The 22,783-nt window shown below is 44.8% G+C and overlaps 1 protein-coding gene across 1 annotated transcript; it reads right to left on the bottom strand.

The window, feature by feature from the left end:
- Positions 1-765: 765 nt before the first annotated feature.
- Ppp2cb (protein phosphatase 2 catalytic subunit beta) lies at positions 766-22,232 on the bottom strand. The gene is made up of 7 exons (XM_021169534.3): positions 21,825-22,232; positions 11,048-11,257; positions 10,018-10,191; positions 6,164-6,253; positions 5,883-6,044; positions 4,089-4,207; positions 766-1,956 (listed from the first exon to the last, which is right to left on the bottom strand). Exons 1-7 carry the CDS (start codon positions 21,924-21,926, stop codon positions 1,884-1,886), a joined length of 930 nt encoding a protein of 309 aa, XP_021025193.1. The 5' UTR covers positions 21,927-22,232; the 3' UTR covers positions 766-1,883.
- Positions 22,233-22,783: the final 551 nt, after the last annotated feature.

The following is a 22,783-nucleotide window of genomic DNA, read 5'->3' on the forward strand; positions in this document are numbered from 1 at the left end:
CTTTCTTTTTTTTTTTTTTTTTTTTTTTTGGTTTTTCGAGACAGGGTTTCTCTGTGTAACCCTGGCTGTCCTGGAACTCACTTTGTAGACCAGGCTGGCCTTGAACTCAGAAATCTGCCTGCCTCTGCCTCCCCAGTGCTGGGATTAAAGGTGTGTGCAACTACGTCCGGCGGAAGGTATCTTTCTTAATCTTTAATTTTTTAGAGAGGGTTTCATGTAGCCCAGGTAGCCTTGAACCCTCCTGATCCTCCTGCCCCCTTCCCAAGACCTAGGATTACCATCTGAGCTCCTGCCCCCAGTTTCTGAAGGGGTAGGATGGACCCTTGTGCTTCTATGCCCGGCAGATACTCTATACCAATGGAGCTACTTCCCAGCCCCCATACTTTCTATCTTTCAATTTCCAAACTACCCAAGGGTCTACTTTTGGTGTATGTCTTAAAATCATTCTACAATTGGGCTGGGCGGTAGAGTTGTACACCTTTAATCTCAGCACTTGGGAGGCAGAGGTAGGCGGATTTCTGAGTTCCAGGCCAGCCTGGTCTACAGAGGGAGTTCCAGGATGGCCAGGGCTATACAGAGAAACCCTGTCTAAAAAAAAAAAAAAAAAAAAAAAACACCCAAAACCAAACCAAACCAAACATTCTACAGCTAGATATTAAGCAAACCTTAGAGCTGGTATTTATGACCTTGGAATACTATTTCATTACCACTGCTACTAAATAAACAGGCCAATTCCTGTTTTTAGGTTAAAGGAGACAACGTAGCTCAGCTTTTAAAGTCTCTTCTGTTATATTTAGAATATAGTTATTACAGCAATCTACACTTTGCACTTAAAAATTATGAATAAATTAATACAAACCACCTAATGAAATGCTTAGATATGTGACAGTTATCAGTATTTTGACTTTGTTCTGCTTTTGAGTGTAAATTATAAACAAACATTACCTGTAGTATCTGTGCACATAACTTGGAATTGAATATAAGGCCTGGGGTGAACATCCCACCAGAGTTAATCCCCAGCCCCTAAACACACCATGCAAGTTATGTCAGTACAGCTGCCTCTGTTATTACTCAGCAGATATCTGTGGCCTAGCAAGGCGCCCCACACTTGGAAGTCTCTCCCTCGGAAGGAGAGCCAGGAGTATCAAGGAGATTCAAAGTCTTTAAATCAAGGAGATTTAAAGTAAGCCAAAAAACAACCAGCCACAGTTTTAAGTATTTGCATAAAGTTTCAAAATGGCGATGCTTCCATTTAATGTACATCACAGTTAAAAAATGTTTTTCTCTAAATGGGAAATTTTATTTGTTCAGTACAGCAAAGAGGATGCAAGCACTGTCATGACAAAGATACAGAAATATGCAGCTCAACATCCAACAGTAATTTAGTCTAGGAAACTTTAAAGGAAATCTCTTTAATGTTATGACAACATACTCCCAAGAATCTCTTCTTCAGTTAGTCATACATTTCAATAAAATAAAGGATTATGAATTGAAGTGGAAGTCAGCTTATGAATTCTTAAAAAATAAAACTCCAACTCTATAATCCATGCCAGTTAAACTTGTAACTAAATTTCCAAGTAAGCGCAAAGGAGACGAAGCAGTCAGTGACCTTTTTTGCTTAACCAGTCAAGAAAAATGGTCACTCCAGCCCAGCAGGCAGGCTGTTGGGCTGACTCATCTTCAACAGTGTACTAGAGTTCAAATTGTGCTAACCGCTCATCATTAGTATGGCACGTTTTGGTCCATGATGTGTTTTAATGTCAAGACATATCACAATTTGTTACAGAAACACAAATAACTGTTGTTTTTAAATATATATGTATATATATATTTTAAAAAGCCAGGTATCCTTCCACACACAAAGACAGGTCCTGGGGAGGAATTTACAGGAAGTAGTCTGGAGTGCGCCGGGTCACATGAGGCTCTCCACGACGAGGTGCTGGGTCAAACTGAAGACTAAAAATGACAAAGAAAATAAATGGTCAGCAAGTAAGCCAGCCAGTAAGACGGAACAGACAGAGCCTCCTTCCTGTAGCTTTCTGCTACACTCATTCATCACTAGCAATCACACTGTTAGCACGTCACAGCTATGGTGAAAATGTACACGTCTGTTCGTGCCCAGCAGAAGAGAACACCGAAGTTTACCAAGTGCCTTTTCTGTCAAAATAGCTATTTGTCTGTTGTGTGTGTGTGTGTTTTAATATTAATGTTAGTACACTGACTTTTCCATTTTTTATCAACACTGTGGTCTTGGGATAAATCCTACTTGTGTTTTCCTTCTCCAAACAGTCCTGAAAGGACATAACTAACCATAGTAATGCGCAAATACTCACAGGAGTCAGGATGTATTCCCAATTTTTTGCCACTGTAGTTGAGATGTGGTTTCATGTAGCCTACAGTGGCCCCAAACTCGCAGCACAGGCTGTGAAATCCTGATCTCCCAGGCTCTACTTTGTCAGTACTGGGATTACAGGCATGCAAGTGGCACCATGCATAGCAAGTGTTTTATTTTACAAATGTTTTTGAAACCAGGTTTCATGTACTCCAGGCTGGCCTTGACTCAAACCAACCTGCTTCCATTTCCCAAGTCCTGGGATTACATACGTGCATCACCATGGCCAGCTTACACAATGATGGGCTTGAACCCAGGGTTTTGTGTATGCTAGGATAAACAGAGTACCAATAAGGCCGTAATGCCCAGTAGTAAAGGCTTTATTAAACCTAAAATAAGTAAATTTTTTTAAAGGTTTATTTATGTAATGGGTACACTGTAGCTGTCTTCAGACACACCAGAAGGTGGCATCAGATCCCATTACAGATGGTTGTGAGCCACCATGTGGTTGCTGGGCTTTGAACTCAGGACCTCTAGAAGAGCAGTCAGTGCTCTTAACCTCTGAGCCATCTCTCCAACCCCAAATAAGTGACTTTTAGTTACATGTACGTCAGATCCCTGGAACTGAAATTAGAGGTGGTTGTGAGCTGCAGTGTAAGTGCTGGGAATGAAGATGGTATCCGTGCTGCTGGCCACCAAGGCACTTCCCAGCCCTCGAGCAGTTATAACGGACAAGTTCCTCTTTTTGTCTGAGTCTTGTTTGTTTGTCTTTCCAAGACAGGATATGTCTGTAGTCCTTGCTGTCCTGAAATTCATGTACAGCTTACACCAGACTGGCTCAAACCCATCCCTCCTTCTGCCTCCAGAGTGCTAGGATTAAGGACTTGTACCACCACACCCGGCTTATGGTTTGCTTAAATGTTTTCCTATTAGCTGTAAGCTCTTGGGAAAATTTCAATAAACTGTAGGCAAAGGCAGGTGGATCTCTGTGAATTTGGGGCCAGCCTGGTCTACAGAGTGAGTTCCAGGACAGCCAGAGCTATAAAGAAAAACTTTGTCTTGAAAAAAAAAAAACAAAAAACCCACTTTTCTGTAGTGGTGGCCTAGCAATGCAGGAGGCCATGGTTTAAGAGTGCTGCACATCAGAAAGTTCTCGAGTTCAATGTTAGGGAAGAGGGTCTGCACACTCCTCCTCCTACCTTGTCATAAGCAGAGCTCCTTCTTTCCTTCCTTCCTTCCTTCCTTCCTTCCTTCCTTCCTTCCTTCCTTCCTTCCTCTCTCTCCCTTTCCCTTCTCCCTCCCTTCCTTCCTTCCTTCCTTCCTCTCTCTCTCTCCCTTTCCCTTCCTTCCTTCCTTCCTTCCTTCCTTCCTTCCTTCCTTCCTTCCTTCCTTCTTCCTTCCTTCCTTTCTTTTTTTGGTTTTTCGAGACAGGGTTTCTCTGTGTAGCCCTGGCTGTCCTGGAACTCACTCTGTAGACCAGGCTGGCCTCAAACTCAGAAATCCGCCTGCCTCTGCCTCCCGAGTGCTGGGATTAAAGGCGTGCGCCATCACGCCCAGCTTCCTGTCTCTTTTCATGCATGCATGTGTGTATGAGTGTATGTATGCACACACGTGTGCAGGTATCTATGGAAGTCATACAAGACTGTAGTAAGTGCTCTGAGCTGCTGAGCCACCTCTCCAGCTCCCAAGGCTATTTTCAGTACTTATTTTTTCCTCTAAAAGTCATTACATACAATGAAAATGTAAAGTTACTTACAACGAATATTTTAAAGTGTCATCTAATTCCATGATAGCAGCCTGGTTCCCACAACGGTAGCAGTAATTGGGCGCACTAAAAATGGTGACCACATTTCGATCATGGCACCAGTTATATCCCTGCAACATTAAAAAGGTCATTGTTTCATTATAAAATCCAATTTTGACAGATCAAGTCACAAATACTTCGATGGCTATGTTACCTTCTATAATCTAACAGTTTATGCAACTGTTCAGAATTTTAAACAATTATTAGGTACAAGATTCTATTATATACCTCAGTAGCCACGCAGCTTTTCTTAACCTACACTTAAGATTTTAACTTAGAGTATACACTGAATTTCTCAGAAAACCATAGTAACTTCCCCATTTTCCCTCATAAACTTTGCTAGGTATTTTATTTTATTTTTAGAAAGAATTTTGCTATTTAGACTACCCTGTTCTCAAACTTGCAATTGCCCCAGCCTCCCAAGTGCTGAGACATGATAGAAACGAGCCTGGCTTCTAAAATTTGCTACGAAATTTTCTTGAAGCGCGTATTAGGCAAATACCAACTTAGAATATGCTCTCCCAGAGAGCTGAGCCCATGCTAACCAGTTATCTTGACAATCACATCGTCACCTGTGTCAGAGCCTCTGCCTCACATCACTCGTGATGTTAGGTGGTATTTAACACCTAATACATAACACACCATTCTCATCTTTGTTATGTTAAATGTTTCAGGTTTGTCTCACATAGCTGAAATTTGAATATTTTCTAATTTTGGAGTCTCAGGACTTTTAGGAATTTTTGTCAAGTTTTTTTTCTCCAAAAATATTCAGTTATCATTGACATCTGTTTAATGTCACTTTGCGTATGTGCTTTGCATCGTGCCCCTACCCACTCCTCGCCTGCTCTAGGCTGGTGCAGTTTGTTCTACCTTCTTAAAGCCACTACTTGCTGGTTAGAGGGACACTAACACAACAGGAGAAATCCAGCAATTGCTACCTCAACTGAGTGGCCACGGAATAGAACCAGCAGTGTACAAACAGCTTTCCAACCTCCTTGGTGAAATGCAGCAAGCACACACAGCAAGCACACTCCTCAGTGTGCTCCTCTAAAGCAGCGTGGAGTAATCGTCTCACTGAGCTCAGTTCTCTACTGAGCGTCTTCTGGAAGAGCAATGTGCTCTTAGCTGCTGAGCCATCTCTCCAGCCCCTACTGAAGGTATTTAAGAGTATTTCCTTATAGATGAAACTTATGACCTCTTGCTTTGGTCTTCCAAATATTGGGATTACAAGCACCCACCATGCCCAGATTTAGAAAGATATTTCTTTTTTTTTTTTTTGGTTTTTCGAGACAGGGTTTCTCTGTGTAGCCCTGGCTGTCCTGGCACTCACTTTGTAGACCAGGCTGGCCTCGAACTCAGAAATCCGCCTGCCTCTGCCTCCCGAGTGCTGGGATTAAAGGCGTGCGCCACCACGCCCGGCTAGAAAGATATTTCTTATATAAAACTTCCATCATTTCAAAATGTCAACATCATATAAAATCTGAAAAATTACTTCCATGGGTAACTTGGATTAAGCTATACACACTGCAAAACTTAAAATTCAATCATCTGACCCAAGGGTGTGAGAAGTAGGATTACTGATGGAAACATTCTGGTTGAAACACTGGTTACAACAGACAATGGCTTTGACAGAATCCACATGGAGATTTGGATGTGGGTGATGGGACCTGGTCCCTCCATTCTAAGTCGAGAAGCCTTGTTACGGTGCACACATACACCACGCACGAGAGCAGGAAAAGTACATACTTCCATTACGAGCTGGTGAGCACGAGACACCAGTGTGAGACCGTTGGCATGGTTAAACGTTTCAGAAATGTCTTGTCCAAATGTATAGCCAGCACCACGTGGAGAAATGCCCCAGCCGCCACGGTCATCCGGATCTGACCATAAGAGATCACACATTGGGCCCTGGATAAGGAGAAAGAATATGTGTGCACCGTGAGTTATGATACTTAATTAATTGAGTTACCCTTCCCACATGTGATTACCCTTAAAATCAAAACAAATGAAGTAACTTCAAAAATCACCTCATGTGGAACTTCTTGCAAGCGATCCAGGGCTCTTATGTGGTCCAGTGTATCTATGGATGGAGACAGGCCACCGTGGAGGCAGAATATCTGTTTTTCAAGAAGAAGAAAATGGTTTTGTTTTTATAATAGCTAAATTAATGAACAGTTAAGTAGCGGTTGCAAATGTTAGTCATGACAGCTTTTTCTTTTTCCAAATGGTATCATTAGCTGAAAGATCTGTGAAATACAATGCAAAGCAGAGTCCAATCACCAGCAATAACCTCCACAGCAGTTCCCTGCTCAGGGTTCCTCTCTTCCCGGGCTGTGGTCCTGGGGATGGGAGGGCCTTCTGCACGCTCTAGTCTGAGCCGCAGTGTGTGTGGTGTCTGTACAGTGCGTGTGCTGCACAGGGCGCTCACCACCCATCACTGTGTTTGCGGTCACACACCTGGTTTCTTTCCCAACATTAACATCCTACTGGTTCCCATTATAGATTACAATAGGGTTTTTTTGTTTTCCAGACCTACTGAGCACATAACCACTATTACATCTACTTTCCCTCTACAGTGTATCACCTGTAATTCCTTTATACACTTATTTCTCACTGTATGATGTGTAGAGCCCATCTAACAGAGATCGGGGCAGCTTTTGGGATTCTCTCTCCTTAAACTTTACTCACCGAGTCACCTCTCCTGCACACCTGCTAAGTGCACATAGTTTGCAGGTCTACATGTTAGTGGGTGCACATGTATGTGCAGGCCTAAGGTTGGTACTGGATGTCTCGGATCACTCCACCTTACTCACCAGCGCCTGCTGCTGTGGTTAGACAGCTAAGCACAGCATCCCATCATCGGGAGAGGGGTCACAGGTGGGCGCTGTGCCCTCCATGGCTGCTAGGTATCTAAACACCAGCCTCCATGCTTGCAAAACAACTACTTTATGTGTTTACAAATTAGGAAGAAAATGTTGGTCGCCCATGGCCACCTCCCAGTTGTCTTCAGTTCCCTTTACTATAGTGTATCTACAGGACTTCTGACAGAAAGTAGGATAATATAAGCATTTTAAAATTTTTTCTTAGGACTATCCTCTGATTATTCAAGGACTAGACTATGAATCAAAGAATAATGAATATTTTAGTGAACAGTTTCATATTTGTTCACTGACAGGATCAATGGTGTATACAGCCCAGGCTAGCTTTAGGATTCAACAATTCTGCCCAAAGCTCCTGAATGGATCTATATGACCCTATCAGCCTTTTCTCCTGGCTCTGCTTAAGTTTGTAATGGGTCCCTAAATAAAGGAGACAGTTAATGGATTTTCTAAAAACAATTCGCACTGAAGTTTAAATCACAGATATAGACCACCCCCACTGGTTTTATCTTTTTGTGCTTGCTATATTTGGTTGACTATTGAACTTACACATTAAGCATAAGGCTTCAGTTTTATTTCATTTTTGATTTTGGAGACAGAAGCTCTATAATCCTGAGTGCTGGGATTACAGGCAGGTACATCATGTCCATCGATGAGGATTTTGAGGTTTTCCACCCCCCAGCCCCCTAAGCTCCATGTTTCTTAAAGGCTCAGCAGATGCTGTAAAGCCTGACAACTTCATTCTGATGTAGGCCAACCTCCCTAACTCCCCCATAAACATCCCCCAAACCACCACCAGACAAAGCAGATCTGGTGCTAGATGGCCCAGCCAGCCAAGGTCTTGCCATATAGGCAACTGAGCCCCAGCACCGATGTAAAAAGCCAGGCTTGACAAGCACTGCATGGAAGCTCAGTAGAGACACAAGTGCGTCTCTGACCAGGCCTGCTACCTGAATCGTGAGCTCCAGGTTCAGCGAGAAACCCTGTCTCAAAATGCAATCTGCAGCCAGGCGTGGTGGCGCACGCCTTTAATCCCAGCACTTGGGAGGCAGAGGCAGGCAGATTTCTCAGTTCGAGGCCAGCCTGGTCTACAAAGTGAGTTCCAGGACAGCCAGGGCTACACAGAGAAACCCTGTCTCGAAAAAACATAAAAGAAAAAAAAAAAGCCATGTGCAGATCAACCGAGTTATGACAGCTGCCTCTAGCCCCACGTGCTTGTCCCCACACACTGCACACACGGTATTTACATCTGGTTTCCTAGGTCCCAATATACTGAACACTATCAAGGACCTAAGCCTGTCACTTCCTTCCAGGACCCTGTGTACCATTTGTTTTCTCTACTTGATTTCTGAGGTGTCTTCCAGTAATAACATTTCATAAATGATAACCTGTCACAATGGTGTAGGCTGGCTGTTTTGTTTCTTATAAATATTTCAGAAACAGTATAAAGGCTGATGAGTTTGGGGAGTGCTGATTGTATAAGAAATACATAAAAGCTCTGCCAATGTATGAACCAAATTTTAAAATTAGATCTACCACCAATACTATTACCATTATCTTTCCAAATGAATTTGTTTTTTAAGGCTAATAAAGACTGTTACTTGAACAATTTTAATTAAAATGTAACAACGTATACATTTACAACTTAGCAAGTATAGGCAAAGTATTGTCCCTTCAATTACTGCAGTATCCAAACTCACGGCTGGGACAACACGGACTGTTATAAGTAAATTATATTCCGACTTGCAAGCCCAAGAGTATCTGTTACACCTTCAAGAACACTGGGTAGCCCTGTCAGCACTGGAACTCACTCTGTAGACCAGGCTGGCCTCCAACTCACAGATCCACCAGTCTCTGCTGCCTGAGTGCAGGGATTAAAGTCCCACTAACACTGAAGTTTTATTCCGGGTTTTATATATGAATTTCAATCACCTCACTGGGAACCTTCTAAATACTGAGACAGGAATCCTGTATAATGTCTTATGTAGGCCGCAAAACTTACTGTGCTAGGAAAAGAGAACCCCTTGATAAAAAAATGATGTAATATATAATATGATACTTGTTATCATGAAGATAGATGGGAATAAAAAGTTACTAATGATAGCCAGGAAACATAGTAATACAAGCACAATTTAATTTCTTTTCTTTTCTTTTTTTTTTTTTGTTGTTTTTCGAGACAGGGTTTCTCTGTGTAGTTCTGGCTTTCCTGGAACTCGCTCTGTAGACCAGGCTGGCCTTGAACTCAGAAATCCTCCTGCCTCTGCCTCCCAAGTGCTGGGATTAAAGGCGTGCGCCACCACGCCCAGCTTTTTTTTGTTTTTTTGGTTTTTTTTTTTTTTTTTTTTTTTCAGTTTCTTTTCTTTTTGGTTTTTCGAGACAGGGTTTCTCTGTGTAGCCCTGGCTGTCCTGGAACTCACTTTGTAGACCAGGCTGGCCTCGAACTCAGAAATTTGCCTGCCTCTGCCTCCCGAGTGCTGGGATTTAAGGCGTGCGCCACCACGCCTGGCTACGAGCACAATTTCTAATAACATCTTGTGTTACTAATAATATATACACCCAAAGACTTAAGCATTTTTTATACTGTTTTCTAAATTTAAAAAGCACACATTAGGGCACATATCTTCTTTGGCCAAGTAAAGCAGGGCTTGGTGACTGCAGCCCAGAACCCCAGCTACTTGGGAACCCAAGGCAGAATCACAGTATCAAGCCGTGCTGGGGGTACAGTTAAGTCTCAGCCTGAGCAGTTTAGTGAGACTCTCTCCAAAACAGGCACGCACAAAACCCAAAAAACAACCACCGCCACCAAACCAACCAAATCATGGGGCTGTAGCCCAGGGGTAGCACACTGGCTTAGCACCTGACACCAAGGCCCAGGTTCAACTCAGCAGCACTGTATTAAACAAACAGAATACGCCAAAGAGACATGTACATGAATTCCTAACACTGACTGTTCCCCCACATTTAGGCTCCTCCTGGCAAGGCCCCGTCACACACATGCGCACCTGTCCATCTACTAAAGCTGTAAGCGGAAGATAATCAAAGAGATCTGTAAAGTATTTCCACACGTTGGCATTTCCATACTTCCGTAGGCACTCATCATAAAAGCCATACACTTGTGTGATCTGTCGGCTTTCGTGATTTCCTCGCAATATTGTGATGCGCTCTGGATAGCGCACCTGAAAGACAAGGAAAAGAAACCATGGTATAATCACGGCTCTCCAGTTCTGTGTTAGTTTTAACCGCAAGTCCATTTCCTTAAATAGTTCTTTTGTCCACTTTAAAATTAAATCAAGTGGATTTTATGCTTAGACTCGGGTCCCCTACTATAGGCCCCATAATGCATGTCCATTGCATTATGGACATGCAATTACCCGAATTCTAAAACGTCCTAAGCATTTGCTTAGCCTGAGCAGGAGTAGTAAGAAGGAAGCAGCCAGAGAAATCTTGGGGGAAAACCAGAGAAAGAGAGAGTGAGAGTCTAGAGCACGAATAAAAATACTCTTTGAGGGGAGCCACTTCTGCTGTGACTTACAGGATAAAGTCAGACAGACTACAGGAGAGCCGCAGCGTTTAATGAGTTTGACTCTCAAGACTGTATGGAATCAAAGAGGACTCTGGAAACAGGGAAGTAGCACGACAGGACAGACAGGAGCTGGTTCATCTAGCAGCCCGAGCAGGGATGAAAGGAGCCGATCTTGAAGGCTGAAGTGTGAGGTGCGGGGTACAGGGCAGTGAGAACGGAAAGGCAGAGGAACAGTGGGCTTTTCATGTCACCAAGTAAACAGACTTGTTTAATGTTTCCATATGAAGGGTGGTAAGTAATTAAATCAAATATAATTCACAGAGTTCAGTTATGGATAACCATGAGTTATACATTTACCAGAAATGGACAAGTTTTAAGGTGTGGACTTTCATCTCTCTGTAAAAGATGTAAAGCCAACCATGAAATTAAAATGATACATGCAACACTGACATTCTTTTGCCTTTGGCCTCCTTTGAAGTTCACCCCCACCCTATATCCATCAACCGTACCTTTAATGCTACAAGAAGAGTCACAGTCTCCACAGAGTAATATCCTCTGTCTACATAGTCCCCCATGAATAGGTAGTTCGTATCTGGTGATTTCCCACCAATTCTGAAGAGTTCCATAAGGTCATGGAATTGGCCATGCACATCTCCACAGACAGTAACAGGACAGCGGACCTCTTGCACATTTGATTCTTTCGTTAAAATTTCCTTAGCCTGTTAGAAAAGGAAAATAAACGAAAAGACTCGGTTACAAATTTAACAGCATTTCTTACCTACTGAAAAAAAAATCTGGGGGAAACCACTTGAAAGTATAAAATAACCCAATACCCTATGAAGAGACAGGCAGATTTATAGCCATACTAGCAAAGACTGGAGATGACACATCTACAAAGATGCAGAGAACGTGGAGCCCTTCTGAGGTGCCGGTAGGAATAAAATGAAGTTTGTTTCAACTATCCATGGCCGCATTATTCCTCTGCTGAAAGGCCTTATCTTTACTGTGTGTTTACTTGTGTCTGTGTGCCCATGTGTCCCGGTGCCTGTGGAAGCAGAGAGGGCACCTGACCCCTGGGGCTGCAGCTGGAGGTGCTTGTGAGGTGCCTGCCTGACAGGTGCACTGGGAACTGAACGCAGGGCCCTGGAGGTGCAGCAGGTGTTAATAGAAAAGTACAAATTACCCAAATGCCCATTAAGCCATGAGCTCATGTAATACAACACTACTGAAAAAGGGGACTTCTCTTCTAGATTCTTATGAAAATAAACAGTCTGTCCAGAGCACGGAATACTAGATCTTTGATGGCATTACTCAAGTGTGTTTGATATATGAGGGAAAATGCCACGTCACAAACCCACATGATCTGCTTAATTAAAAACAAACAAACTTAAACCAATAATGTCCCTGAGGGTGCTGCAGGAGGCACACTGGCCAGTAACTAATGTCTATACCATCTTGCTGTGGCATGCTTGTCACAGCTGCTGCCGTCCGTCACAGAACAAAGCATGCGACCAAACCACACTTGTCTGCAAGCACTAAGCACGGGAGGCAGGAGAAGCCCAACAGCCTAGCACAGTGCAGTAAGGACGGAGATCAATCAGCAGAGGCAACTGAGAGCAGCCAAACTCCTGGAACCCAGCTGGCGATCAGAAGGGACGCATAAGGGCTCAGTAACCGGGCTCCCAGTCCTCGCACTGAGGCAGAGGACGGTGACCTGAAACTCCTTTCTCAGTCCCTGGCCTGGATCCACTATCAAGGGCTGAGAGACTACAGTTGTTTGGTTCATGGTTTCCAAAGCCAGGTATTTTTATTAACTCCAAACTTATTTTCTAGCAACTGAGTGCTCTACTGTAGTACAAGGTTCTGATTTGGGATACTGACTAGAAAGACAAAGTTGCAGGAGGCTAAAACTCTGGAGTTAGAGATGGCTCAGGGCTGACTGTGGGAGAGAACGGACACTCGAAAGTTGTCCTCTGCCGTCCACCTTCATGCTGTGGCCCGCACCTTCCCTTCGGCAAATACAAACACAGACGTTAGCAATTACCGAAGCAGTTGTAACGGAGCTACTGTACCCTCAGCCTGACCTAACCAGTTGGGTATACCCAGCTATTGGATATTCTAGACAAGTGCTCTCCCATGAAGCCCCATGCCATCCTCTTTTGTTTTGAGGCCACTCTAAGCAGGGACAGCTATTCCAACAGCACTGCTCTAAACTATTTTTAAGCCCATTTTGACAAGAGCTCTAACCTCTTTACTTCTGCAAAATTCACCAGCGTTAAGTCCCCAATTTTTCATTCAGAAGATGTTTAGGTCAGCCAGGTGACTCCCCAAGAGCTGTGGACAGTGGAACATAGACTATTTCTCCTGGCTGGCCTAGGATTAGTTAGAAGAAAAGGAAGCCGAGTTCCTCTTCATGGTGCTAATGTAACCGTGTAACCTAAGGTCTTTCTACCCTTATGCCGGTGTCTAGACCCTGCATCCCTAGAGCATGAAGTCATCATTTTTCCCGTGTATAAAGTAAAAACAGCTGTTTTTCTCCCTCCTCAACTGAATTTCTCTGAGGGTTGATTCTTTGTTGTGTGACAAACTATGTTCTTATGACCACATTACTGAAGTGACCTGTCCGTGCATGCACAATGTAACTGAAGGCTTATTTTAATTAACAAGCCAGGGAGGCAGTTCTAGACTGAGTTACTCAATATAGTAAAAACATCTGAGAAGTATGTATAGATTTATACCATATGCACAAAAAGAGTCAGAAGCAGTTCCAAGAATGTCATTATCCAGTTTTTACTAGGACTCAGCAACAGAAATTTGATTACTTCCAGGACACAGATAAGACCAGATTCAAAGCTGTAATATGGATTGTGGCTTAAGACCACAGTTGACAGCTGGGCATGGTGGCACACCCTTTAATCCCAGCACTGGGGAGACAGAAGCAGGTGGATCTCTGAATTTGAGGTCAGCTTGGTCTATAGAGTGAGTTCCAGGGCAGCCAGGGCTACACAGAGAAACCCTGTCTCAAAAAACAAAACAAAACAAAACGAAACGAAAACAAAAGAACCCATATGTGGTAGAGATATAAGTTGGTAGCCAAAACTACTGCATCGAATGTGACACTGATGTCCGCCAGCCGTTCTTTCCCTTTTCATCTCTGAAAGACGTCGTCTTGGGTCTAAGTGTGTACTTAACTGTCACTCCCTCTGCGGCCAACAGGGAGTCCACTGCTGTAACATATCCCCAGGCTATCCTCTTGACTGCACACACTGCACACACAATCTTTCCCTTCTACACATGAATAAACTGCTACAGCGCTTATCTCTAACACTCCAAGCAAATTCATAGAAAGCAAAAACCAGACAACCTCTGAAACAAATCGTCTTTCATGAAGTTTTAAAAGTCTACAGCGGGGCTAAAGGGATGGCTCAGTTTTTGGAGACAGGGTTTCTCTCCAGTTCTCTCTGGCTACCAACATATGAGTTGTTCTGTTTTCGTTTTGTTTTGTTTTTTGAGACAGGGTTTCTCTGCGCACTTGCTACTGCAGAGGACTGGGGTTCAGTTTCTATCATCTACACGGTGGTTCACAACTGTCTGCAACTCCAGTTCCCGGGGCTCCAGTGATCTCTTTAGGGCTTAGGCACACACGTGACACATAGACATACATACAGGCACAACACTCACATACGTAAAATAAGTCTAAAACGTGAAACATTCTAGAGGCCTGTCAAGCACGGTAGTACTTGGCTGCTACACACCAGCACTCGGGGCTGAAGCAGCAGGGGCCAGAGCTCTCGGCCAGCCATGGCCACACAGCAAGCCCAGCTCAACCAAAACACCATAGTTAATGTAAGCTCTCTTCCTACACCACTAGTAGGCCTACCATACGGGACTTATTGTTTTTTTATGCTTTTTGAGTTTGGTCTAATTAAGACAGGTTAGCTTCTAACTCTGTATACAGTAGAGAATAGCCTGAAAACTTCTGATCCCTCTGCCTCCAACATGAGGCGCTGGAGACTGAGCCCAGGCCAGGCTGGACCGGTAAGCACTCTACCAATTGAGCCACAGCTCTAGCCAACGCCCCTTCCGCTTCAAGCAAGGAAATTAACCGAGTTTAACAACAGCAGTGTCGAAATGCCAAGCATCACCCACGGCTGCTTAAAAAGCAAGTTCTGGATGTGTGCACTGACCAAGATAAACGTAAACTGTTTTAGGATGCTAATCCTAGGATGCTTTCATGTAAACAAAGCACCATGAACAGAGCCTCATTCCACATAAAGGGGCACACAGAGCTGGGTTTACCGCACGGCTGGCCGCTGCGCATGCCCACACTCCCAGCACTCAGGAGACCGGCCCAGCTTGTACATTACAGGCCTGCCTTGGCTACCTTAAAAAGTCTAACTCACAAACAAAACAAACAAATAAGGTAAGCTAATGGTCGTCAGGGAAAACTGTGTCCAAAATAAAATGTATGTTATCTTTCTCATATACATCTGTCATTTTTCTTAGACATTTATTTACTTTATGTATATGAGTGCTGTCCTGTCTATGTATATCTATCTGCATGTGCCCCTGCATGCCAGAAGACGGCATCAGATCCCAGCATAGATGGATGTGAGCCACCATGTGGTTGCTGGGAATTGAACCCAGGACCTTTGGAAGAGCAGACAGTGCTCTTCACTGCTGAGTCATCTCTCCAGCCCCATCTTTGTTTTAACAAAATCCCAACTGTTAGATGTTACCACTGAAGACTCAGGAGTCAGATGCTGGGGTGAAAGCCTGCCAGCTCAGAGGGGCAGAGAAAGCACCCAGCTGACCTTCCTCCTCAGGAAAAAGCAGCTCTTTCTCCACAAACTCCTCAGACTCCCTTCTACTTCCCGTGTGTCTCCATCTGCTCCCCCCTACCCCCACTTCCTTACTCTGTTTTTCTCCTATGTCATCCCCCCAACTATCTGCTGCTCCACCTCTTGACTTCATTTAATCCTGTTTACAATAAATAGAAAAGCCCTTAGATTAAAGGTGTTCGCTAGGGCTGAGTCACATCCCAGCTAGAAACAGGTTTTTCCAGTAAATACCACAATCTTGGGGTTCACAGTGTGATCAAATATCTTACAACACATTTTCCCAAGCTTGTAGTAGAATAAAAGGGGGAAGGGATAGCTTCAATAGCTCCCTGTCTGTAATGTGCAGAGCTGTTTTGCCTGCATATAAATATGTGTGTTCCTGGTGCCCGAGGAAGACAGGAGAGGGCACAGGGTCCCCTGGAACTGGAGCTACAGATATTCGAGCTGTTAGGTGGGTTGAATCTAGGTCTTCTAGAAGAATGGCCACTGCTCTCAACTGCTAAGCTGCCTCTCCACATGGCTGACATCTCTAAGAGCAAGTTCTGGACTTCTATATGCTTCTGTTGAGACAGTTTTAGCATGCATCCCAGACTGACTTTAAACTCACAGTCACAGTCTCAGTCTTCTGGGTGCACAGGCATAGCTGTGTATTACAAAGGTATAGGTGTGTATTACAATGAGGGCCTAAAAAGGAAACATTTAAAAAGCTTCAAAAACAGATTTCAAAAAGTACTGACTATGTAAGCAGCCACCGTCCTATATCCACACAGTGGACTTTTATCATTCTATAAGAGGGGACGGCATACTGATGTGTGCCGTGGTGTAAAGATAAACCTCCAAACGATTGACTACTCAGACGGCTAAGCTGCACATCTGGAAGAGGGTAGCATCAGGTGTCCTTACTGGTCTCCATATTAGTTTCTGAGACTGGAGCCCACCTATCAGGCTGGGTCGGCTGGCCAGGCAAGCCCCTAGGACTGTCTCCGGCCCCCCATAGCTACCTTTTACATGGGTGCTGGGGCCCTAACTCAGGTCCTCACGACAACAACTTTGCCCAGGTCCCCATTAGTATTTTGTGAACAATTCAAATAAATTTTTTACTGCTAGTCTGTAAATTATGTGAACGCCAGTTTTCATCATGATAGTGACATGCTATCACTTCATTTAAAGTCTGTGAATGGTCAATGCATAACTGTTACCGAATCAAGTCTAACCTTGAGCTCTCTTCCCAGGAAGGGAACAATCTCTACTATACAGACCTCCTTCCCAAGGTTAATATGACCATTCAAAAACAAATCCAGACTTGGAAAGTAATGTTCAGGAAAAGGTAACATTTAAATACTAAGAATGAATGGTATGAGGAAAGAAAGGTGTTTTCATATACGTTATTCCGAAAGTGTTTTTTAGATGTATTACATTTACGAGTGTTTTGCTTGCACGTATGACTGTGTACCACGTGTGTGCCTGGTGCCTGAGGAGGTCACAAGAAGGCACTGGGTCTCCTGGCCCCAGAGTTCAGTTGTGAGCTGTTGTGTGAGTTTTGGGAATAAACCCGGTTCTCCTCTGCAAGAGCAACAAGTCCTCTTAACTCAGGCCTGAGAGAAGTTACTTTTAACAACCTAGACTAGGTTTCTATTTCATTCCATTTACTTAAGAATGAAAAAAGTCAATTCAAAACAACTAAAAATTCCTCCCTAACACAGGTGAGAAATTTCTTGTGACACTAATGGCATTCTCCTGCTGGCGCCTGGGCTGCGTTTACCAAGTCTGTCAGAGTGGCTCAGGGATGGGCTAGATGGTCTGACCCCTGGCACTACAAAGCCAACCAGAACCAATACCACCCAAAACAATCGACAAAAAAAGGGGAGGGGGATTTACTGGAAGATGTTCAAATTAGAATAAAGGTTTATGCTGCATATAAAACCATTCAACAAAAACAAATTTTACAAGTAAACATTTTTACCTATATAAGTGTAGATTTTTCCACACATAGGATATTTTACATATCACATATAAAGTCAAGAAACTACCTGATCTAACAATGTCCACTTTCTAGTCACTAGTTTATGATACTCTCTTAATTGCTTTACCTGTTAGTTTAAGGGCAGAGTGGCTCAGATGGACTGAAGAACAATGATTGTTCAGTCAGTAGACTGGGTCTTAACTTCAAATTCCACTATAACCACACCATTCTTTGGAACAGTGAGAAACATTTTCTACATCTCTGTATCTCTACTTCTCTTCATCAATGTACCACCAAGGCTGGCATTAACGCTTTTCAACTAAAAGTTTAAAGTAAATTTACCACTAGGACACAGTGTCGCATACCTGACACCTTACTGCTGAGGGAGGCGGAGGCAGAAGCAGATGGGACTTCAGCAGTTTGAAATGAATCTGTCAACCACAGCAAGGCCAGCCAGACTTTGTAGTGAGACCCTGACCCAAATAAAAACTGTAATAAAATGAACACCAGTTAGGGCTCTTGTTTGTCTGTGTGCTTCTTTTGTTTGTTTCCTGAGACAGGGTTTCACTGTGTAGCTCTAGCTGTCCTGGAACTTGCTATGTAGCCAGTTAGGATGTTTAGCAGTTAAAACTACCTTTTCTTTTTCTTTTTGGAGACAAGGCCTTTTTCATGTAGCCACTAAGTAGACCAAGCTGACCTCTTCTCAGAGATCCGCCTGCCTCTGCCTATAGAGTGCTGGGATTTAAGGAAAGGGCACCATGACCAGATAAAACCATTTTTATTTTTTTAAAAGTTACATCTATCACAGAGAACAATCGATTATCTCAATCCATGAGTTCTATTTCTACAACATAGTTTTGCTTCAGAAGTCAAGAATATGCTCTTTCACATTATGAAGTAAAACCTGAAATGTCTGCTCATGCCAAAGCTTTTGAAGGCAGAGCCATGAGACAGACACACACCTCGTTCAACAGAGAATTTACACCCAGTTCTTTTGTTTTTGTTTTTATTGTGAGCCTAGCCTTTAATGGCCTAGAGTTTGCACGTATTCCTACACAAGCCCCAGAATTTCTGATTAATGGATATCTGTCAACACAGAAAGTAGCCTAACCCCCAAACCCAATCCCCCCCTCCCCCCATAGCTCATCATCACAAACTGTCTTCAGTTATAGAATAAAATCTTAACAGGTCAATCTTTTTTTAAAGTTTTCCCAGGACGAGAGATAAATATAGTCCTAGTCACAGACTGTCCTGGACAGCCTAGACAGGCAGTGCAGCAAGCCATCTTTAAAAGTGTCGTGTGCCATGCCACAGCAGGAAGCAGTCCCAGAAGCAGTAGTTATGTTCAAAGGAGCCAGGTCACAATTAGCTTTGAATCTGGATGCTAACAGGTGAGTATATCAAGCCTGTGGTTTCAGAATGCAGGCCTCACAGTCCTAGGCCAGCAATTCTACAGTGACATAAACTCATTTCAGAAGCCAGACAAGTCTCTTGTGCAGGAACTTTGGCAGTCATTCTCCCCTGATACTTCGATGAGGTTCACCACCACGACCCCAGGCCAGGGCCTTTACCATAACCACCTTGATTTCAGCTGCCTCAGCTGCCGAGCTAAATCAGAGCAGGAATTTAATGTCTGGGGGACAACTATCTCATTACAATGTCGCTTTCTATAGAGTGGTATGGCAAAGAAAATCTAAAAGTCACATCATTAAAAAATTGGGCGGGCGGGCGGGGAGTGGTGGCACACGCCTTTAATCCCAGCACTTGGAAGGCAGAGGCAGGAGGATTTCTGAGTTCCAGGCCAACCTGGTCTACACAGAGAAACCCTGTCTTGAAAAACCAAAAAAAAAAAAAAAAAAAAAAAAAGGGTGGGCTAAGCATGGTGGAACATGCCTTTAATATCAGCACCTAGGAGGCACAGGCAGGCAGAGTTTGAGGTCAACCTGATCTACAAAGTTCCAGGGAGCTAGGACTACACAGTGAGGCGTGCTCGCTCGCGCTCTCTTTTTTTAAAAATGTAAATACTAACTCTCTTTTATCCGAAGAAATGGCTCAGCAGCTAACGGTGCTTGATGCTCAAACCTGTGATCCCCATAGCCCACATAAAAGTGGCATTCTCCACAAGCTGCTTTTTGACCTCCCCATGTGCACTCACAAACACATCATACAAAATCAGTGTGCACACGTGCATATGCCCAAACACACACATGCGCATACACACATACAAATACATTAAGAACAAAACCTTTAAGAGAACTAGCTAAAAGGAATGAATAGCGGGTGACTGTAGACCACTTGTCTCTGTTCCAACCTTCCTGCGAGGCTTTCTAGCTCAGGAAGGGTAGAGTATTATTCTCAAGACCAAGTGGGAAGTAAGGGCGTCGCTTTACAGCGTTGCTGTAAACCTGGTAACGTGTGTGCTGAAGATAACAGGAAACACTGGGCCGACGTACACAAAGTCTCCATTGAACTACAGTCCCCACAAGTCCCACTAAAGCAAGAGTGACAACCGAGACAAGACCAGAACTTGTTCTTTCTTATTTAACATTCGCCGAGTGCTTGCTTCCATCAGCATCGTGTGAGCGGCTCCTGATACTTCCCATCCAGCAGATTGTTAGGTAAGGTCCCCTGCCTCACAGATATGCAACCGAGGTGCAGACGGGCAGCCAGCACGCTGTGCGGCGGCAGCGAATTCTGATTGGCTGAACTTAAGTAGGGGGCATGGAGCTGGCTCAGCAGCTAAGAACTTGTGCTACTTTTTCAAATGACCAGACCCCGCAGCAGGTGGCTCACCACCACTGTCCCAGACAGCTCCAGGGAATCTGACACGGCTGGCTTCCTCAGGTTTCATTCAACACTGAGCACACAGACACACAATTAAAAATGAATAAATCTTCAAACCTATTATAAAATGGGACCAGACCACCAGGTGGAAGAAAACATAGGGACACACATACCCACAAGGGCATACCAGGGTCATGAACAGGCCATGAAGTCAGCTATTTCTCCCACTGGCAACTCCATCCTCTGGGTTAGAGGACAAAGCAGTGGGTGACACTCTGAATTTGTGGAGATATGCAAAGAAAAGAGACCCACAGCCTAAGATGTAAGCTCAAAAACACGGGATGTTGCTACTAACCTGTAATCCAGTTTACTTAGAAGTGGAATTAAAAAAAAAAATCTTTAAAAGACTCATAAACCTTCCTAAGAGTTTAAGACTTCAGTGTGATACTTCAAAGCCGTGGTACAACCTTCTTTAAGAGTGGATCCTAAAATTATTAGAAAGTCAAACGGAAAAACCTAGCCGGATTCTGCCACCTCTTGGTTTATAGGTTGGATGTCACAACTACAATAAGGTTGACTGACTCAATTTCCAAACTGGACAGCCCAGTGGTGCTCCAGCTTGAGAGAGATCACCTAAAGGGTTACCTTTAAGACTTAACAAAATTACAGGTTATCACGCAAATTAAATAAAAGTTAACTGAGACGATACACAAACAGTTTCTGAGGGAAACACCCTTTTCTTCCCGGCTCTACTTGAAGAAAGAAACTCTCCTGTGCTAAGTGCTTATTCAACGCACAAGGCCCTGGTCAACTTGAAAAACGCACCAAGGGCCGTCTATCTATCACTCCCCACCCCAAGGAAGGAGTGCCTGTTATCAGACGGATAATCAAAATCCTTTGGTAGGATCCTAACTTCTGGGGGAAAAAATGTAGACTCTGACTTGAATACTTAGCTCCGTTATTCTTTCGCAGGACTCTTGAACATGAAGAGACAGGGAAGCGAGTTAGCCCACAATATAAAAGAGGAATGAAAAAAAAAAAGGCTCTAAGTAAGGTGATATAAGCAAAAAACAAAAAACAAACAAAAACCACCAAAAAACTAGCGGTTAATAAACTAATAGATACACACACATGTCTGAAAGCTGAGAAGACACGATCAAAAAGGGTCTACCTAATCCATCACCTGCAAGCTATAGCGTGGGGTCGGGAGGGATACACCGGGTAAAAAAAAAAAAAAAAAAAAAAAAGGAAGTAACTTTCTGTAACGTGGCCGGTTCTAAATAGCACCTATCCCAGTTATCGTTGCCAGTAAGCACTGTTTCCAAATTCTGCACCTGCTGCCTTCTTCCTGAAAAAGACGTCCCTCTCTATATAGCCACTCGGTCTCCCAGACCAGTCTTCAGTCACCTGCCTCCGCCAAACTCAGGCTGGGAGAAGGCTCGGCCTGCCATCACGCCCACTAGTGTGCAAACAAAAGCTCCTTGCACTCCGTGGATCACCTGCGAGCGATCGACGCCACGCTAACCACGGCTGGGTGTTAACGACTTTCAGGGCAGTTGTCGGTGGAGCCCGGGGACTGCAGCAGCCTGGTTTTTGGGGCGTGGGGTGGGGTCCCGCACCCCGTCCCCTACTCCAGCCGGGGGCCAGGGCCCGTTTCCCCCCCGACCCCCGCGCGCGCCTCCACGGCGGGCCGCCTACCTTCTCGCACAGCGTCCGCACTTGGTTCTCGTTCAGCTGCTTACACTCGTTCAGCTGCTCCACCCACTGGTCCAGCTCCTTGGTGAACGCCTTGTCGTCCATGGCGGCGAGCCGCGCGTCCCCGCCGCCTCCCCCGCCGCCGGCCCCCGGCGGGACCACCGAGCCGCGGAGCGCGCAGCCCGCGCCCCGCCCAAGCCCAGCGGGCAGCCGCGGGCCCCGGCCTCCGGGAGCGCCCGCCCCGCCCGGCCCCGGCCACGCGCCCGGGGCGCGGCGAAGGGCTCACGGCTCGGAGCGCAGAGCGCGGCACAGCTCGGCTCGGCTCCGGGGAGGCTCTGGCCCGACGGCGCCCGCCCGCCCGCCCGCTGCCGCCCGCAGGCCTCTCCGCGCTCTGGCCACGGCTCTCTCGCTCTTTCTCTTCCCTCCCTCCGGGTTCCGTCATCGCCCCGGCATTTCCGCCGGGAACAGGCGAGTGGGCGGCGCCGCCGGGGCCGGGGCACGAGGAGGGGAGCAGCGCCCTCGCGCGGCCCGGCGGAGAAACGGTCCCCTTGCATCCTTTCCCCCGTCCTCCTGCCCACTCTGCCCTCGGGGAATCCGGTTCTCGCCTTGAACCTCTCTCCGCACCGGGAATTGAGACTGTTGGGCTTTTCCCTCAACCTTTCACTACCCTAGAGCATGCACTAAATATTTATTGAGTAAATTTCTACTCTTAGAAGTAATTCATTGCGTAGCCCTGAATCTCGGACCCTTTCTGTCTTCATCAGAAAGATAACTTTTAACAAAGAATGTATTTACGTTTATGTCACGTGTGTACAGGTGCCTTGGGAGGACAGAAGAGAGTATTGGCTCTCCAGGAGCTGGAGTTGGTGGTATGTGGTGCTAGAAACCAAATTTAGGGCATCTGTAAGAGTAGTACACATTCTTTCTCCTCCTCCACCTCCACCTCCTCCTCCTCCTCCTCC

The sequence above is a fragment of the Mus caroli genome, unplaced genomic scaffold (genome assembly GCF_978045245.1).
Source record: "Mus caroli unplaced genomic scaffold, Mus_caroli_1 scaffold_10, whole genome shotgun sequence".
Lineage (NCBI taxonomy): Eukaryota > Metazoa > Chordata > Mammalia > Rodentia > Muridae > Mus > Mus caroli.

Bases quoted from the DNA above. Each gene is read 5' to 3' on its own strand.
- Ppp2cb (XM_021169534.3), bottom strand. From the start codon at position 21,926: ATGGACGACAAGGCGTTCACCAAGGAGCTGGACCAGTGGGTGGAGCAG. The intron at 10,192-11,047 runs GTACGGTTGATG...CTTGTCTTTCAG, and splicing joins CTCTTCTTGTAGCATTAAAG to GTGCGCTATCCAGAGCGCAT. The intron at 6,254-10,017 runs GTGCGCATGTGT...CTTGAAAAACAG, and splicing joins CAGCTTTAGTAGATGGACAG to ATATTCTGCCTCCACGGTGG.